Source organism: Parasteatoda tepidariorum, chromosome 3 (genome assembly GCF_982258835.1).
Source record: "Parasteatoda tepidariorum strain Cologne lab strain chromosome 3, Ptep-v5.0, whole genome shotgun sequence".
Taxonomy (NCBI): Eukaryota; Metazoa; Arthropoda; class Arachnida; order Araneae; family Theridiidae; genus Parasteatoda; species Parasteatoda tepidariorum.
Genome location: NC_141757.1, coordinates 99,867,949 through 99,886,751, shown reverse-complemented (window position 1 = coordinate 99,886,751; position 18,803 = coordinate 99,867,949). Strand labels below are relative to the sequence as shown.

The following is an 18,803-nucleotide window of genomic DNA, read 5'->3' as shown; positions in this document are numbered from 1 at the left end:
TTAAAGGATTAGAAAAGAAGACAAGTAATGCGACAATCACTTTAACTGATGACCAACATCGAACATTCGAGACTTTGAAAATCAAAATCACTACCGCTCCTATTCTTGCGTACTTCAAACAAGGACTACCAACCTTTGTAGAAACTGATGCATCTTATTCAGGACTAGGTGCATGTTTATCTCAAGAGCAAAATGGAAAACGATGTATCATTGAATATGCATCACGGACTTTAAAAGATGCTGAAACACGCTACCACAGCAATGAGCTGGAGTGTGCTGCTGTACACTGGGCACTTACTGAAAAATTTCGTCTATATCTTATTGGTCACAAATTTCAGCTGATAACAGACAACTATGCGACAGCATATGTTGTTACGAAATCATCTCTCAATCGGAAATTCGCTCGATATTTGGTGGACTTTGCACAATTTGACTTTACAACTATTCATCGACCTGGAAAAGAAAATGTTATTGCCGATCATCTCTCACGTTATCCGAAACCAGCTATTTGTGTAACTGTTACTGCAAGCCGTGAATCTCAGATTTGTGAAAAACAGAATAGAGATGACTTTTGTCAGTACATTTTTCGCCTACTCAAAGAAGATAACCCTAATAAAAAGACTTTGTCAATTATATCCAATTACACGATTGAAAACAATACGCTTGTTGAAATCTGTTGTTGTAATACCGAAATCCATGAAAGACAGAACATTGATTGCTTGCCATGATGATGTCGGACATATGGATGCCAAGAAAACCCTTCACAACTTGCAGCAGCGCTATTGGTGGCCACAAATGCGAAAGGATACTAAATTATATGTTCGAAGTTGTCATAAATGTCAAATTATTAATCGTCGAACTGCCAACGCTTATGGCTTATTACAGCAATTGCCGATTCCTACAACACCATGGGAAATTGTATCTGCTGATCACATAATTTGCTTACCGCAATCCAAATCTGGTAACACCAACATGCTCGTTCAGATTGACCATGCCACACGCTATGTTATTGCGACACCTTCTGCTTCTCTCGCAGCACATACAGTGACTGACGCACTATATCACAACATCATACTTCGATATGGGCCGCCCAGTATGTATTTATCAGACAGGGGAACTGCGTTTACAGCGCGCCACACGCAGCGCTTTTTACAAAAGTATGGAATACAACATTCCATGACACCACCATATTCACCACAAGCTAATAGCATTGTTGAACGCGCCAATGGCGTCATTGCATCCACTTTGAGAAAAATAATTGATGGACATCCAGAAAAATGGGATGAATTATTACCTAACGCTTTACTAGCAATCAACACCACACGACAAAATTCAACTAAAAGATCCCCATTTTATTTGCTTCATGGATATGAACCACGCCTTCCACGTGAATTGCACATTGCAAGTTTCATCGATGACACGCCACGTGAAGATCAACTTGACCTTCTTACTTTAGCAAGGGCCGAAGCCGTAAATAATGTGTACGAAAAACATCTAGATAATAAGCGCAGATTCGATCTTCACCGTCGATCTCATTCATTTAAGACAGGAGATCTCGTCTTGTACGACTGGCCTAAACAAGGAGCTCATAAACTGTCTCCCATTTATAGAGGACCGTTTCTGATTGTTCGTCCAGTCGGGGCCGTATGCTACGAAATCAAGTCTATGGATCAAAGAAAGAATCTTTTGAAAGTTGTTCACGTACAACATCTTCGTCCATATCACATGCGAGACACGACAGTCACCCAGGAAGAAGAGAGCTCGGAAGAAGAGGAAGAATCAGTTTCCGAATACATCGAGCCGCTACGATCTGCGACGCAATCGACGCCCGCCTGAAAGACTTATTAAACAAAATCTCTCCTAGAACCTTAATGTTTACGCTTCAATGTAAATATCTACATTTAGCATTGAGCGGGGCCGAATGTAAGGTTTGCATAAGTCTAATTTTATTATTTCAGAGAATAGTTTAACTTTCATAAAAAAAAGTGGCAACATTCAGATATGTAAATAGAACGCTTCGCAAACGCATATATTTCGCTGTTATTATTTTTCATTAAATACTTTTATAAAATATCTCTTCGCTTATTTACTGTATTGCATATTAATTAAATTCCTTGTCATTCAACTTTATCTTATATTACAAACACTCGCCAATGTAATTAAAAAAAATTAATTAAAGACAGCGTAGGCAATTTGTTTGTTAATGCCAAAGATTCGATTTTTGCAACACTAATTTTACTCTGTTGAAGTTATTAAAGCAGGTTTTACTTCATGATTAAACTAGTCTAAGTAGCTTTTTTGTTGAATGGTATTGTTAGATCACCATTAGGTAGTTTAAAAGTCCCATTAACATTGGATATACCGTCTCAACTATAAAGGTTGGGCACATGAAACTTATAGCAATGTACAAGAGCATAATCATAGGTTTTTTTGTAATGTGTTTTTAAATTTGATCAACTAATTTAATTTACAAATAGTTATAAATTAAAATTACTAAGTTTCTTGATTTAGTGTAGGAAGATCATTAAATAAATTTAATTTTAAAAATTAATTTTCCAGTAAAACAAAACAAATTTTTCATTATGTTCCAGGTTTTAAAGAAAAAAAATACAGAAACTTGAATTAATATTGATTTTGAGACTAACCCCCGTATTCACCATTAACTCTGACCTAACGCGTAACTCCCTGTTCCAAAATCCCCGGTTTTGAAACTTTGACGGAGAGTTCAAAGGCGATTCCACCATTATTTTTTTACCGTCGGTTTCTTACAGGGTTCGCCAAGTGGGCCCACTTTGAAAAAACCCACTTGGAACAATAAGTGGGTTTTTCAAAAAAAAATTTTTTTTTTACTAAAACTTATTGTTTCGCATTTACTTTTATATAATTTATTGTGCAGCATAAATTTGTCAAGTAAAGTTGTATGTTTTATATGATTAAGTTTTTAATATTAGTAAAGTAAAAGAAACTCGAATCTTCATATAATTTTATAGTAGGTACTATTGAAAACTTTAAGTGGGTTTTTTCAAAAAGTAATATTTTAATGATATTAAATCAAATAAAAATTTAAATAATATAGTCTGAAAAGATCAAGTTTTCAAATATAGTTGGTTTATATATTAATAAACAGGTTATTATTATTAATTCATATGTTTTAAAAAATTGAAAAGAAACAATTTTTTTCTTTTTTTACCAAGTGATACATTAACAAATTTAAACAGTTTTATTTTCTGACTTTAGAAGAAAAAAAAGCTTAAGCTTTTTATAAGAGAACTTTTTAAAATTATTTATCTAAAAATGAAATCATTTTCCTAGGGTTAATTATTTGAAAACAAATGGGACAAGTAACTGATACTCTTTATAATTATACGTAGTTTTAATTTCACTTTCTATTAATCTTATTATAAAAACATGTAAGACCATTAAATATTTATTTCAGTTTTTTATTTAACTCAGGTCAGATGAAATTTTAGTTTTTACTGATTATAAATATTTACAGATTATAATTTTATAATAGGTAATATCCATATGTTTAATAAACATAGTAAATAAATGTGTGTGAAAACAAAAAGATTAATAAACTTGTTCCCTTTATATTACTGCATTTATATTTTATAATTCTTGAGTTAAAAAATTATGAAACGTAATGTACTTAACAATAAAGAAGATTCAAATATGTATTAGTGATAATGCGTTATTTAAGCTTAATATAAAATACAAATAACTAGGGTTCCCCAAGTGGGCCCACTTTGAAAAAACCCACTTGGTAGTTTTTTTCACAAATTTTTTTTTTTTTTTTTTTTAATTTGGTTCAAAAAGAAGTATCTCCTAATACTATCATTGGACATATCGTTGAAGTTAACATATATTTTAGAAATGTGCATCAAGCACATGGATGGCCAAATGAAAAAAACTGCTAGATGATACTAGGCCAAATGATACTGGGTGGAATTCATATTGTGAGCGCGTAAAAACGTTTGCCAATAATTACCATAAACATGAAGAGATTGTTCTTGAACATCAAAATGAATCTAATAATAATATGTCAAAAATATTAAATAATGTTGGGCTTTACCAATAAACTATCAATTGGAAAAAACAGATATCAATTGTTTCTGAAGCTTTAGAAAAGCTTCAATCAGAAAACATTTCAATTTCAGAACCTGTTGAAATATGAATTAACTTACTGCCGTGTGATGAATGAGAACCCCATAAACATTTTGTAAAAAGATTCAATCAGGCTGTTCAGCCACATCATTTATTAGCATATGCATCCTGGATCCCGAAACAAGGGGACAATTTTTAAATGATGAACAAGACCAATTAGCAGAAAACTGTCTTTCTAAGCATCATCCAGAATTTCTGCCACGTGTTATTTCATTCAAAATTTCCGATCCTGAATACTTTCCAAAATCAATGATGCTTGACACTGTTATTCAACAGTTTTCATCAAAAAATAGTGGAAAATTATGGCAAAAAAAAAAAAAAAATAAATAAATAAAATTCCTGGCTTCCACAAAATTTCTGTCAATTCTTTTTTCTTTGAACTCAGCACCAGCATCCTCTGTCTGTATCGAAAGACACTTTTCAACTTTCGGTTTGGTGCAGAGTAAACTTCGAAATAGATTAGGTAGGAATAGATAAAGCTACAAAGCTCGTAGAAGTGTATCACCATCTAAGAGAGAAATGTAGACACTTTGAATCTGTTGTATGATAATAATAATAAAGGAAAAAATGGACCTTTTTTTTAAGTTAACTCCTAACATCTGCTGACAATTTTTAACTATTTGGAGAAAGTTTATCACAATTAAAAAACAGTTAAAAATTAAAATATTACTTTTAAGAATTTTTAACTATTATTTTTAAAATTTCATTTGAATACAATTTATTTTGTTTCTTTTAATAATGTTTAAAAAATATTGAAAGCAAACAAAAAAAATTTCTATTAAGTGATACATTAAACAACAATAAACAAATTTAAAGTTTTATTTTCTGATTTTAAAACAATAAGCTGTAACTTTTTATATATGCTTTTTTATAATTTTAAGATTAATTTGTTTTTTGAAACTATAAAGTTAAAATGTATCTAAAATTTCATATATTTATCTAAATATTTGAAAAAAGGGACATGTAACTGATACTCTTTATAGTTATACGTAATTTTAATTTCACTTTCTATTAATCGTATTATAAAAACATGGAAGACCATTAAATATTTATTCCAGTTTAATTTTATTACAGGTAAAAGTCAGATGAAATTTTAGTGTATACTTATACAACCCTATTTAATAAATAAAAATATGTTCACAGTAAAATTTATGAGTACTAAATGAAAAAACCCAATTTTCCCCGGGTTTTTTCAAATAAAACCCAATTTTCCCCGGGTTTTTTCAATAAAACCCAGACAGGTTGGGTTTTTTCAAAAATCCCCGGGTTTTTTCAAACCCTGGTTTCTTAACTGCGGGTTGCTTGACCGGAAGTCAGGCGGTAGATTTATAGCCGTATTAACAGCGTTAGTTTTCTTTTTTTCTTTTTTTTCCTAAAAATTCCTATTAAAAGAAGAAAAGAAAGCATCGAGTAATTAAATTTGAATTTCTCTTTTACTGGTCAAATAAAAAATATTTTTAGTTTCGTTTTCCTAACTGACTTCTGTTGATGAGCAAAAGAATCCGAGCTTTATTATTATGAATTTATTATGGATATCATAAAGCCGCAAGCAACCATAGAAATGTAACTGAAATTCAATTAAAAATACTTTTATTTCACACAATTATTTAATACTTTTATTTTACACTATGATCAAGGGGATTATGCTAACATCATTATCATCCATATTCGCGTATTTTTAACCCCCCCCCCCTTTATAACATATTATCGATAACTTAAACCATTGAAAAGACTTTTTTTTTAAAAAAAATTAAGTTGTATATAATAAACTTCTTAGTACAAATAAGCATAAATCAAAACATTCATATTATTCAGAAGTTATAAATGACTACTATTGTGCTGCCATCTGCTGATGATAAGAGAGAATCGACGTCGGTGATATGGTGAATATGATAACTATTTTTTTGAAGGAAACTGTCATAATCGGAACAAATATTTCGAAACTTTAACATTTTTTTAAAAAATTATGCCTTTAAAAATTTAAATATTTGTACATGGAAATATATCAGTTGTATAAATGCCCGATATGTCATAAAGTAGTCAGACTATATATTAAGGATTATAACTAAAGACAGGCATTTTAATTTCTTATAGTTTTAAGCAATAAATCTCTTCCAAATGATCCTATTTTTTTCGAAATATTCAGCAAATTATTTTATGCTTATAAAATTCTAAATTTCCTGATTTGCAAAGTTATTTGATGCAAATTATTGTGTAGTTAAAATGTTACCTCGGATCAAAATTTGCATTGATTAAGTAATATTTATTTCAGCATAATTTCTAATATATATTTAAAATAATGTATATATTTTTAAATTTAATTAATAGCTTTATTTTATGGATTAAAAAAATTTTCATACCTAAATGTTGCACATTATTTTGGAAGTTCAACTCTAAACTATTTTCATTTTTGAGCAAGATCTATCATCTCGATAGATATTATCGAAATCTAAAAACATTTAATGAATTATATTCTTTTTCAAATTTTATTAATTCAAATTTTATATTTACTGCACATGCGCGGTTACTCTAACCGGGAATATCTTCAGGTTAAAGTTACTTAACTCTGGGTTAGGGTAACTCGCAGTTACGTACACAATGAAATGAAATTTTGGACTCTGACCTAGAGTTGCTCTCATAAAACCTGTTTTGAACTCTGACTGAGGGTTAGGGTCAATGGTGAATTCAGGCGTAAAGAACTGATTTGTCATTTAAGCAAGAAAAATTGTAACTATTTTGTTCATGCAGCTGCTTGAGGGGGGGGGGAATTAAATACTCAATTTTCTAATTAAATATTTCTAGTTATTCTTTATTTTATGCTTAAATTTCTTACCTACAATTTTTAATGTCGCTAAAACGTATGATGTAACTTAACCCTTTCGTGACGGGAAGCGCGCTTACCTCTTAGGCAGGCAGTCTCTCTCGCGTGCGTCTCTCCAGGGCCAGAGGGTTTTTTGCTATTAAGCCTATTTCCATGAAATTAGTAGCGAAAGAAAACCTCCCCTGATTACTGTAAACAAATACCACATGCGAATTTAAAGAGCCGTCGTAAAACATTCCTTCCCCCTAAAAACCACTTGAATGTACTCTCATCTTGAGTAGAAGGTCAAATCTACATGTATCTGAAACCATATGGACATACATGCCGTCTTTTGGAAGAAATTGTATTTTTGAAACGTTCCGAAACGCTGGAACAAATGAGTGACGGCCGGGGGTGAACGAAAAAACTCTTCGGCACGCAGATGTGTCGGCCGGGAAGTAAAGCGCGTTTCTTGCTGGCACATATATGTCGGCGCGAAAGGGTTAAAGAACAATACATTGACACAAATCTTGCATAATAATAAAATTTTGTCCCTCTCAAGTTCAATACCATTGCTTCAATGAGCGCAAGCCCAATTTCTTACTTTTTTTTAATATTTCTTATTTACTTCAATATAGGCTGAAAGAGATCTTAGACAAAAACTAAAAACAGCTTTTAAAACATTCTGCGACAAAGTTGAACAGATGACTAAACAAGAAGTTGAATTTGATACTCCGTTCAGAGAACTTGGCTTTCCTGGGGTACCTTCAAGAAGTACAGTTCAACTTCAGCCAACATCTGGATGTTTAGTGAATTTAACTGATTGGGTAAGAACACAACCTTTTGTAGTACATTCACTTTTTTTTCTCACCTATATTCTTTTTGTAGGTACCAAGTAAATTTATTTTATACTGTAAAATTTTTTTTTCTCCTTGTGTTTCATTTTTCTTTTTTAGATGTTTGATTTGTAAATCCATACCATGTTTTGAATGTCTTTTCATCCATTATTGCTATGAATTCTTATATATATATTTTAAATCCCGGTGCTTATCATGAGATATTACTATGCCACATAAAGTGTGAATCCTGCATTTGTTTATTCACCTTTAAACATTTCAATTCCCCTGTGTTTTTTTTTATCCTATCAATTTTTTGACATTTATTGCGGATTGATTTTCACGGGGTCTTTAATATCCTGATATTTCAAGCATGTAAATAACAAATTATGCATTTGAGTGGTCATTTTTCATGTGCTTGATTTAAGCCAGTTTCATTGTAAATCCATGCGAGGTTTAGATTATTTTTTCATTATTTATTACTATGAATTTTTACATGTCCCAATAATGATCATAAGAAGCTAAATTCCAATCACACATTTGTTGAATCGTCTTTTGGTTCATCAACCCCACTGATTTTCTACCGAATCCACGTGACATTTCGATCCTTTGGGTTATTTCACAATAAACCTACGTGGCATTGTTGTCAATTTTTTTTTACACAAGTCATTGCTACCAATTTCACAATGTTTAAAATAAATCTCCCTTTTCTTTTTTTTTTAATATGTTTAGAATTTGCAAAATGTGAAAAAAGATTTTTTTTTATTTAAAAAGCAAGAACATCACAAATAATACTTTTCATAATTATGTTAAGTATTCACAAATGTTTTTGACATTTATTAACTTAGTGTCGAGAACTTCCAACAGTTTTATTAATGCATCTGGTTTGAATATGATTTGTTTTTCTGTAACAATATTATAACTGTTGACTATATATTTTCCAAGTTATTTATCAAACAATTTATATTAAACCTGTAGGTTGTAGAACTATTTGTTTGATTTGGTGTATAAATTGATCTCTGGATCTCAAGTTTTTACATAAATAATTTTCAGGATTTTTCATTTTATGTCAAAATCACATCTGAATAGTTTTGAATAAATATTAATTAAAAACTTCCAGTAAAAGTATGTTATATTTTTTATAGCCTCCATTCGTGGTTACATTAGAAGAAATAGAATTAGTTCACTTTGAGAGAGTACAATTCCATCTGAAAAATTTTGACATGATTTTTGTATTTAAAGATTATCATAAAAAGACATCCATGGTAAATGCAATTCCTATGACCATGCTAGATCATGTCAAAGAATGGCTGAAGTAAGTTTACTTTTTCAGTTCAATTTATTTTGGTGAATTAAAGTGATCTATACATGTAATATCTTACCGTTTCCTTAAGGTTATTTATTTAATAAATTCCTGTGTCTGCTTACATTTCCCCCTTTATTAAAGATAGCCATTAACTAAAAATGTTTTTGTTTAAGAATGAAACATTTTGTTGTATTTAAATTAGCAATTCTACTGAGGATGCTGCAGTTTTTTTTTTGTGAATTCTGCTCATAGATAATGATACTGCAAAAACTGTTTTGTTTCTGAAAAATTTGATCTATTCTAATTTTTTTTTTCCATCCAATCAAAATAAAATTATTCTTACATTTCCTCCAGTTTCTCAGAGGCTTCAACTCCACAGTGACCTCTTAACATTACAGTTATCTTTTTTTATTTTCAGATTCTTTTCTGTTTTGAAAAAATGTGCTAATTAATGATAACTTGTAAACTAATGGAAGTATTTTTATTTCTTAGCTCATGTGATATCCGGTATACTGAAGGTATACAAAGTTTAAATTGGACCAAAATTATGAAGACCATTACTGATGATCCTGATGGGTTTTTTGAGAGTGGTGGTTGGTCATTTCTTGACCCTGAAAGTGAGGGTGAAGGAGGGGAAGATGATGAAGATTCTGAGGATGATGATCAATATCAACCCAGTGGCTCTGAAGATGAAGAAGAAAGCAGTGAGGAAGAAGATTTAAGTGGCTCCGAATTTTCTGAAGTAGATGATAGCTCAGGTAATTAATTATGACACATGAGTCAACAAAAATTTGATGTCTGCAATGTTATTTCTTCTGAATTTTCGGATATGAAGTTGAATGTGTAACTTAAATGCTTCTATGAAATTCATGAACTAATGACTACTGATTTTGGCATTATGAACTAAAAATTTTGACCATATGTTGTAGATAAATTGTGATTAAAATGTTGGGTTTTTACATTTTTTTTAAAAAACTGTCTTGGAAAGAAATGTATATATATTTTTTAATTCCATTATAAAATACTTCAAATGCGTGCAGAATGCTTGTGAATAAACAGTCTTAGCTGAATTTGAGACCTATCATTAATACTTGGGTATGGTAATGTAAAAATAAAGAAAATAATTGCTTATTTTGCTTGGTCAGGTTTTAAAAATAATTGAAGTGATAATAGTATTTAATTTTTGCATTTGTATAAAATTTTTTGAAACAATTAAATTTTGAGTAAGGGAAATAATTTGGCCGTGTCACTAATTCCAAAAAAAAACAACTAGTATTTTGCTATTTATTTGTATATGGAGTATTATATATGTATATGAATATGGAATAAGCTTTAATTCAATGCGGCTAGCTCTTAATACATTTTTTACTTCATATTATGAAATACTTAAAATCGCATAAAAAGTTCTTTAATAATACAAATTTGTGCACACATTTTTTTTTCCCAATTTGTTCATTCTAGTTAGATAATATTGATGTACACTGCACAAATACTAGTGGAGATACTCCAATTTTGTAGACTTTTTTTTTTTAAATATTGTTTTATATATATATATAAAAGAAAGTATTCGAAAAAGAAGTTTAGGAAGGCGAAAGAATAAGCAGATGATGACATAATCAGAATTTATGCGAGGAAGAAGAAAGTCTATGTTTAATTGTGTACATGCTGCTCCCAAAGATAAAAGTACCGCTTTAGCCCAAAAATTAGTGATTTCATCGCTAGCGGGTGAGCAAACAATCAGATGGTCTTTTCTACAACTCGACGCAATTATCTGTTTATGACGAAAAAACTTATTAATTGGTTCAATACTAGAATGTGCTAGACATGTGCTCAAACTAACCATATTCCAATAAGCAATTGCTGTAATAGTCATTTGTTTATAAAAATGAATGAAACATAGTGTAACACGAAAGACTGTCAAGAAATTGTAGTCTGATAGTTTTCGTTATTTTTTTAACCCTAAAAAAATAATTAAAAATTTATATATTAATTATTATATGTTCTCAATTTTTGAGTATTTTTATTTGTTTTATTGTTACAGTGGTAGATTAGCCTTTCTAATCATAAAAAATTATAATTTTTTTTTCAGAGGGCGAAATGGGTAGTAGTGAGGAAAGTGGAAAAGATTGGTCTGAACTTGAGGAAGAAGCTGCTTTAGGTAAAAAAAAAAAAAAAAAAATTATTGCTTATTTTGACAACAATTTTTATACTTTAAATGTTTATGTCTGGTTTTGATTTTTATGTTTAAATGTTTATGCCTGGTTTTAATTTTTGAAAAAATCTTTGCATGCTACCTATTACTAAGATAAGTATGGTTACTAATTCCACATCTCAAGGAAAAAGAGAGACTTAGTTTGAATTAATTATTTTTGCCATCTGTCATTGCTTATACAATTACTGTTCCTGGCACCCTATGTAATACTACAATTATATAGCACTATTAACCACTTTTGTTGCCACTGATATGTTGGGAAAACAATAGTTTTTGTTTTAAGCATTCAATGCCTAAATTAGAACGACAAAACATCTAAACAGGCAAATTATTTTGTTTCAACATTATAGGAAAAGAAAAGAAGTTTGTCCTGTTTTTCATATTGCTATTACACAGTTCTTTCACTCTAGTTTGTCATCATTAGAGGAAAGTTCTTATAAAATCATGACTTTAAACAAAACAATTTAATATAAGTCTATTTTAAAATTTTGTTCAATTAATGCAAAATCAAGAGCTGTACTGTGTAGGTAGAAAAAACGTTCTTTAATATTATTATTCACTACAGACTTTAAGAAAAATTTATCTTAAAAGTGGACATAATATTAATTTACATGTCTACAAATTTTTGGTTTGAAAAAAATTTCTGAATAGCTGTAAATACGGAACTTTAATTTTTATATCTTTTGAAAAAAGAACTTTTGTGATCTGCATTTTATAATTATACATTAAGTCAATTATTATAATATTATCTGTATGGCTGCCTACTCTTGTAGTTTACCTGGAAGGTTTTGGGTTTTTTAAAAATTCTTCAGTCTTCTTTTTTTTTTTTTTTTTTAATTATTTTATTCCTTAATCCAACACAGCTGTGCGGCTACTTCAACTTGCGTCAAAAGCGTATCGAGCCTGAGAGGCTAATTAAATTCCCCATATGTTTCAAATGCGTGATAGGCGGATATGGGCTTCCTTTACCCAACAACATCATTAGATAGATAAGTAGGTAGCAGAGTGAATTTAACTCAATGGGAGAATTTAGGAAAATGTAGCTCCTTCGGAAACATATATTTCTTTGTTAATTATGACACATGAATAAAGTACAAATAATTTGATGAAAGAAAAAGGCAACATACTAACAGCTAGTTACACATGCATCATCTTCTGGTATCCTCACTCAAGAAAAGATACTTTTTTTCATTTTCTCTCTAATGATTTAAGTAAGGCTTATTATTTATTTCTTGTGAATGTTAGCAATTTATTTGACGCTCTTAACACTTTTCTGCAATCTCATTCACCTCGAATTCATGTGCTTAAGTTAATCCTTCTAAATTTTTTGAAGGATATTCTTGTTAGATTTGTGAACTAATATTTTACAGGATAGTCCATCTTATTCAGATGTAGTTGTCAGTAAATATTTCTGTACAATATACTGTTTAAATTTCCTTTCCAAAATGGGATGTAGCAGCTTAAATAAGAAATATTTAGTAAGCTTCATTTTTTAGCATAAAGTTTTTATTAAAAGATTTTCTATGTTGCCAGCAACTGATGCGGAAAAGTATTTTGCTGGAGACATTGCAATTTCAAATTGAAAAAATCTCTTAAGGACTAGCACTGGGTGTAAAAAAAAAAAGTGCAACTAGACAAAATATATATATATATATATATATGCACACAGTGAAACCTCCTGTTATGGACACTTCTGCAAAACGGGCGCCTCTCAATACGGACATATTTTTAATTCCCCAGGAATCTTCTATGAGCAAACCATTATGTACATTCTCTGCAAAGCGACACTCCCATAACTGGATGCCTGCAGTCATTTTTCCCCTGAAACATTATTTTCTATCTCTTCTTCTATCTAAAAAGAGGAAAAATATTTCTGCTTTAAATTGCAAGAGAAAAACTATGCAATATTTCACCATTTTTAAAGAATGTAAATTTTTTGCCTTATCCATAACTAAAAATATTGTTAAGCTATTTTGGTACTAAAGAATCAATCTTTCTCCTATTCTTTTGCTTTATCTTTGCTAAGAAAAGAGAGAGAATGATACTGCTCTTGTGAAATAAGTCGGACAGCAGCATATTTTGATCTTTTCATATGTACCATACAGGTGATGAAACCCTTCAAGTTGAAATAACCTCTTAAATGCTCTCAATGTTTTTTCCCCACTGAAAATTTCTTTCATTTTCTTATCAATTTGAAGACTGTATTTAACACAGCTGGGGTGAAAAAAGAGAACAAAAGTATTATCTTTGCGGTGTTCATATAAATGAAACATTTATTCAAGCACTTGATAGCTGATCAATTGTGAATAATCAACTCCATAGGTCCTTATGACTTACAGGTATGAATTGCTTTTTTTTCTGTGAAGGTTTATTTTCAGGGGGATATTAACCACATTTCCTATCAAGTGATAGGTTAGTGTTGGGGGATTAAAACCGACTAAGGACTAAAAGATCCTATTCAGTATCATATGTCTAACTTGAATATCTGTAGCTACATCTAGAATTATGTATTGGTAAAGTTAAAATAAATATCCTTGTAGCTAGTTATTGTTGGTTATTTAATTACTTTATATCTTTGAAAGTATTCTAATTGCTGTGTTAAACTTAGTAATTAGGGTATCCTTCTCATAAACTGAAAATTTTTCGGTCCCAAGAATGTCCGCTTGACCGAGGTTTCGCTGTGTGTGAATATATATAACACTATCTAAATTCAAGTTGTCTGTATCCGTGACTCATTCGAATACTGAATTCAAACATACATTCAGCCGAGTGAGAAAAAAACTAGAACACTGTTTAAATCATCTCTTGGTGATATGCTTAAAAAAATTATTCAAGCAGATAATTTGTGCTTAAACCGAAAGTGTTTTGAAGTGTTATTTAATGACCAGTTTTTGAAAAAAGCAAAAGCTTACACTTTTTAAAAAAGTTAATGTTATGTCAACAAAAAAAATTATCATTTTCTTACCTGTCTCTCTCTCTGTCTATTTCTTACCTGTCTATTTGTGTCTCTATCTTTTATATTTAAGATGTTTGTTTTTTTTTAATTTTTTACCTTATTAATTGTAATTTTACTTAAATTTTATAAAAATACATTAAATGTTTAGCAGTTTAAAATTAGTTTCGTGTTCATTATTTAATTAAATATGCAGATTATTTTAGTTATTTTATTAATTATATTTTAAGATCTTCTTGTCTAAAAAAATCTATTGTTGGCAGCTATGTAGCTGCTGATAAAAAATATTATGTGAACAAATATTTTACGTGCCTGATTTTATTTCATTCCAGCTGACAGAGAAAGAGATGATTTCCAAGATGAATATACCAAGAAAGGAAAACATGGCAGTAGTAGTAGTAGTAAACATAATGACCGTAGTGACCGCCGACATAGTGATAAAAAGAAATCTAAGAAAAGTCCTGTTAAAGGTTCAAGTGATGGAAAAAGAAAGCGTCATTCATCTGGTGATAAAAGAAGCAGCAGCAAACCTAGTAAAAAACATAAGAAATAATGGAATAAAGATGAATTTGAAATTGTAAGAATTTTTTTTTCCTCATATAAATTTGATGATTGTTGTAAAGTTAATTTTTCTCTTTCAGTTAATTTTTTTTTTCCATAATAAAAATGGAATTTTTCATTAAAAACCTTATGTATCTTGATCATTTTTTGGGAGTTTAATTGCTTGTCGTAAACTCATCACAATATTAACATTACATGAGGTATGAGATTACACTTAAATTTAATAACAGCATCCTAAAAATTATTATTAATTTCAAAATTAAAAATTTACCTTGATCCAACCTGCTTTTGTATTGATTTTTAAGGAGATGAAAAAATTATACAAACACAAAATACAAAATCGTTAGCTGTGGACTCAATTTTTATTAATTTATATGATTTTGTTATTAATATTTTTTTTTTTTTTTTTTTGAAAAAAGATATATATTTATTACTTGAATCATTTTCCCAGACATATTTGTCTCAGCTTACATGTTATAGTACATTAAATGAATAAAAAAAATGACATTTTAGTTGCAGCTCTTAAACATTATCAAGATGAATATAACTATTTTGGGGGGAGGAGTTAACGATTATGCCAACCTTCATCTATCAAAAGGTACCTCGTGACTAAATCAAGTTAGCATGTCTTATATACCTGTGAATTGATGTTTAATAATCGTAGTGGTAGCTACGCCACAACAACTTACACAGAATTTATTTGGCCATATTTTGTTTCCTTTTCAATAGATATTTCTTAATCTTGTAATATATGTCTTGTGACAAATTTTGTCTCACTTTATATATCCTAATTATTGTTCTTTTTTTTATTTAGATTCTTGCATACAACATCTGGGACCTCATTGTTTGGAGAATGTTTTGCAGTAGAGGCCCTTGTGTTCCAATATATTGCCAGCCAGCAGTTGTTACTTTCTCATGGCTTTCTTTTTTTTTTTACCATCACAAAACACTCAACTTTGTATGATAATGTATATTTGAAATTTCATCTGTCATTGAACTGTTTTTAACTACCATGATAAACGCAATTTTGGAAGGAAAATGGGAGCATTTTACACTGTTTGTCTTTATATGTTACTTTCTTTCATTTCAAATTTCCCCATTAACTGAAATATTTGTAATTTTCTCAATTCATGTTATGAGACGTTAGATATTCCGAAATAAATAAAAAATCTGTTTTTAGTATGTTTTTGCTTTGTTTTGTATATATTGACTTCTTAAATCTTTTATCAGGGTGGCCACCCACCTGGAATTATCAGGGAATTTTTTTTATACTGGAAAAAATCAGGGAAATTTGGTCAGAAACCTGGAGAAATCAGGGATTTTTTAAAGAAAAGCTGCCATTTTTTCTTAATTTCACTAATTTAAATTATTTACTAATTTTCTTAGTTAAAATTATTTTACCAACTGTTATACCCACTTTTAGAGGAAAATTTATTGCCAAACATCAACTTAGCAATACTTCGCTTGCATCAAAATTTGGTTCATTATAACCCAGTTAAATTCCCATGGTTTCTTAAAGAATAGAGAACCTTTCCAGGTCACCTCATTCCCATAAAGTGGCTAGCACTCGATCCCCTGAGTCAAAGATGATAAAATAACATAAAAAAATTAATATTAAGTCTGAGGGGATGGTTCAAACACGTTGCTTTTCTTTTCATTCTCTTAATCTTAAGAGAATGCTGTAGTTGTGTTGCAGGAGAAACTTTTTTATTGCAAATCAGTTTCATCTCCTTGGTATTTTAAGGAAAGGCGATTGCAAGGTTACTCTCTGCCATAATTTCTTTGCATATTCATGCCCACTTAATGTTCTTTCATGCCTAAATTCCGTTAGGCAGGAGCTTTTTTGGATTCATTTGGTGCTTTGAATGTTATTACTCTCAGACTTTGAATTATATTATAATTGAAGTCCTTTTCAGTTTTTCGTGAGCTCGCTAGAACAAGGTTCCAGATGCCTTTTGGAACTGGTGCCTGGGTAAAGATTCCAAATGCTTTTAACTAGTCTCAGCTGCTTATCTTATTTATGAAACATGTTTGGGATTAACAAAATACAATGTTATTGGATTTGTGAATTTTATCTTTCATGCAGGACAAGGAAATTTAGTGTATTGAATTAGTATTGTGGTTCTTAAACTTTTCTTGGCAGTCCATTTAAAATAACTATTTTTCTTTTCTCTTTACTACTAAGAATTGTGAAATTTTGTAGTTAGCTGATCTACAGTAATTTTTTCTACTAAACAATTCTAAATAATAAAAACAAAACTTTTAACATTTGACTAGTGTTTCGATTCATCATGCTCAAGGAAATGGTGCAAAAAACTGTTTTATTTTATAAGTGAGGATTTTTGTTTGATAAATAAGTTTTTTTTTCATAAGTTCTGTTTACAAGTGAATAAATATTAAAAAAAATATGTAGAATTCCTACTGAGCTTGTTTTAAAAAAATTAACTAGAAATGCAAAAATTTTATCGATGGGATCCACTGTCCATATAATTTTTAGGTTGCAATTTTACAAATGAGAAGTATATTTGAAGATTCTAGAAAGATATGAAGATCCCATGGCAAAATTGTGCCTTTAAACAAGGATGTAACAAATATTCAGCCACTAATTCAACATTTGGCGCTTTTGCCTAATATTAGACTAAGTATTATTCAGAAAAGTATTTTTGGGGGTAAATTTAAAGAATAATACAATTCTTTTTTTATTATTATTATACATTATTAGAAGAAGTTTTAACACATTTGTTAAATTCTAAAACTTGTTAATTTATGTTCCGAAAGACAAGTGGAATTTGAAGAATTGAAACTAGATAACACTGACTAGATTACTTTTTTTTTTCAATTCAGGCAAGTAAATTTCGTTGTTTAACAAATTGAGAACTTTTATTATTATTCTTTTAATTTGTTTCATTTTTGCTTGTTGTTCTGTTTTAACTATTGTGAAGTGTTTCTATTAGATTTATTTTTTTACTGTCACTTTTTTTCTTGTACGATAAGGTAGATAATTGATTTATGACAGCATTTTTTAAAAAGCGTTTTTAATGAACATTATTCTTTTATGGTCACTTTTTTAAAAAAAAAATTGGCTTTACAAATTGAGATTTTTAGCATTAAATTTTCTATTTAAAATGTAAGAACAACTTTCACTTTGCTTATCTAGTTTTTCTTCAAAGAGACATATTTTTATTAAGATGTGACAATTAAAATTATAAGTCTTCACCTTTTCTTGAAAATATGGTGATTGAAAAAACAAAAATGCTTATCTTTTTCTTTCAAAAATTAAGATTGATTTTTATTTTTTCTTCTGCATATAATCGTGGTTTTTTTAAAGGGCGCTTATAATATTGCTTTTTCAAAAGCCTTTCTGATAGACGTTTATGTATAATTTTTTCTGGAAAATACCATTTTTAGCATTAAAGTTAGTATTTTAAACATTTCTTTCCCTTTACCCCATACCAATAAAACAGCTAACTTTTGATTATTTTCAATAATGATTTAACTTATTGATATATAAATGCTTTTAACAGAAAAATTATGCTATTTGGCCAAATTACTATTTCTTTACATCTCTACCTTTTATTGAAGAATGTATCTTTTTTAATTGAACAATCTTCAACAAGGAAAAAAAATAGATTAATTGATTAAAGTGGTTTTGTTATAACGTTCATTAAACCTACTGCAAATAATGATTCTACCGATTCTTCTAGTTCTGACTTGATTGCTTGTTTCATTGCTGTATCTTTTAGTGATACAAAAATCTAATAGATGTTTACTGGAATTCAGTTATAAGTTTTCTACTTACAGAAGAGTAAAAGAACAGTAACTCAAATCTGAATTATTGTAAACAAAAATGCTTAGTAATTCTAATGAAACATGCTAAAAAGAAAATAAGGTCTAGTTTTAATTTAACCGAGCGCATTAATTCCAAGTAATCAATTTAATATTATCTTATCTAAAATGATGTAGAAAATTTC

The 18,803-nt window shown here is 29.5% G+C and overlaps 1 protein-coding gene across 1 annotated transcript in view; it reads left to right on the top strand.

Annotated features, from left to right (window-relative positions):
- Window positions 1-16,014, top strand: part of dre4 (SPT16 homolog, facilitates chromatin remodeling subunit dre4) — a 45,002-nt gene extending 28,988 nt beyond the window's left edge. The window contains exons 20-25 of the mRNA XM_016071908.3: window positions 7,603-7,791; window positions 8,946-9,115; window positions 9,599-9,864; window positions 11,196-11,264; window positions 14,604-14,848; window positions 15,647-16,014. Of these exons, the coding sequence (XP_015927394.1) occupies window positions 7,603-7,791; window positions 8,946-9,115; window positions 9,599-9,864; window positions 11,196-11,264; window positions 14,604-14,824 (915 nt within the window). The 3' untranslated portion in view covers window positions 14,825-14,848; window positions 15,647-16,014. The remainder of the gene's footprint in view (window positions 1-7,602; window positions 7,792-8,945; window positions 9,116-9,598; window positions 9,865-11,195; window positions 11,265-14,603; window positions 14,849-15,646) is intronic.
- Window positions 16,015-18,803: the final 2,789 nt, after the last annotated feature.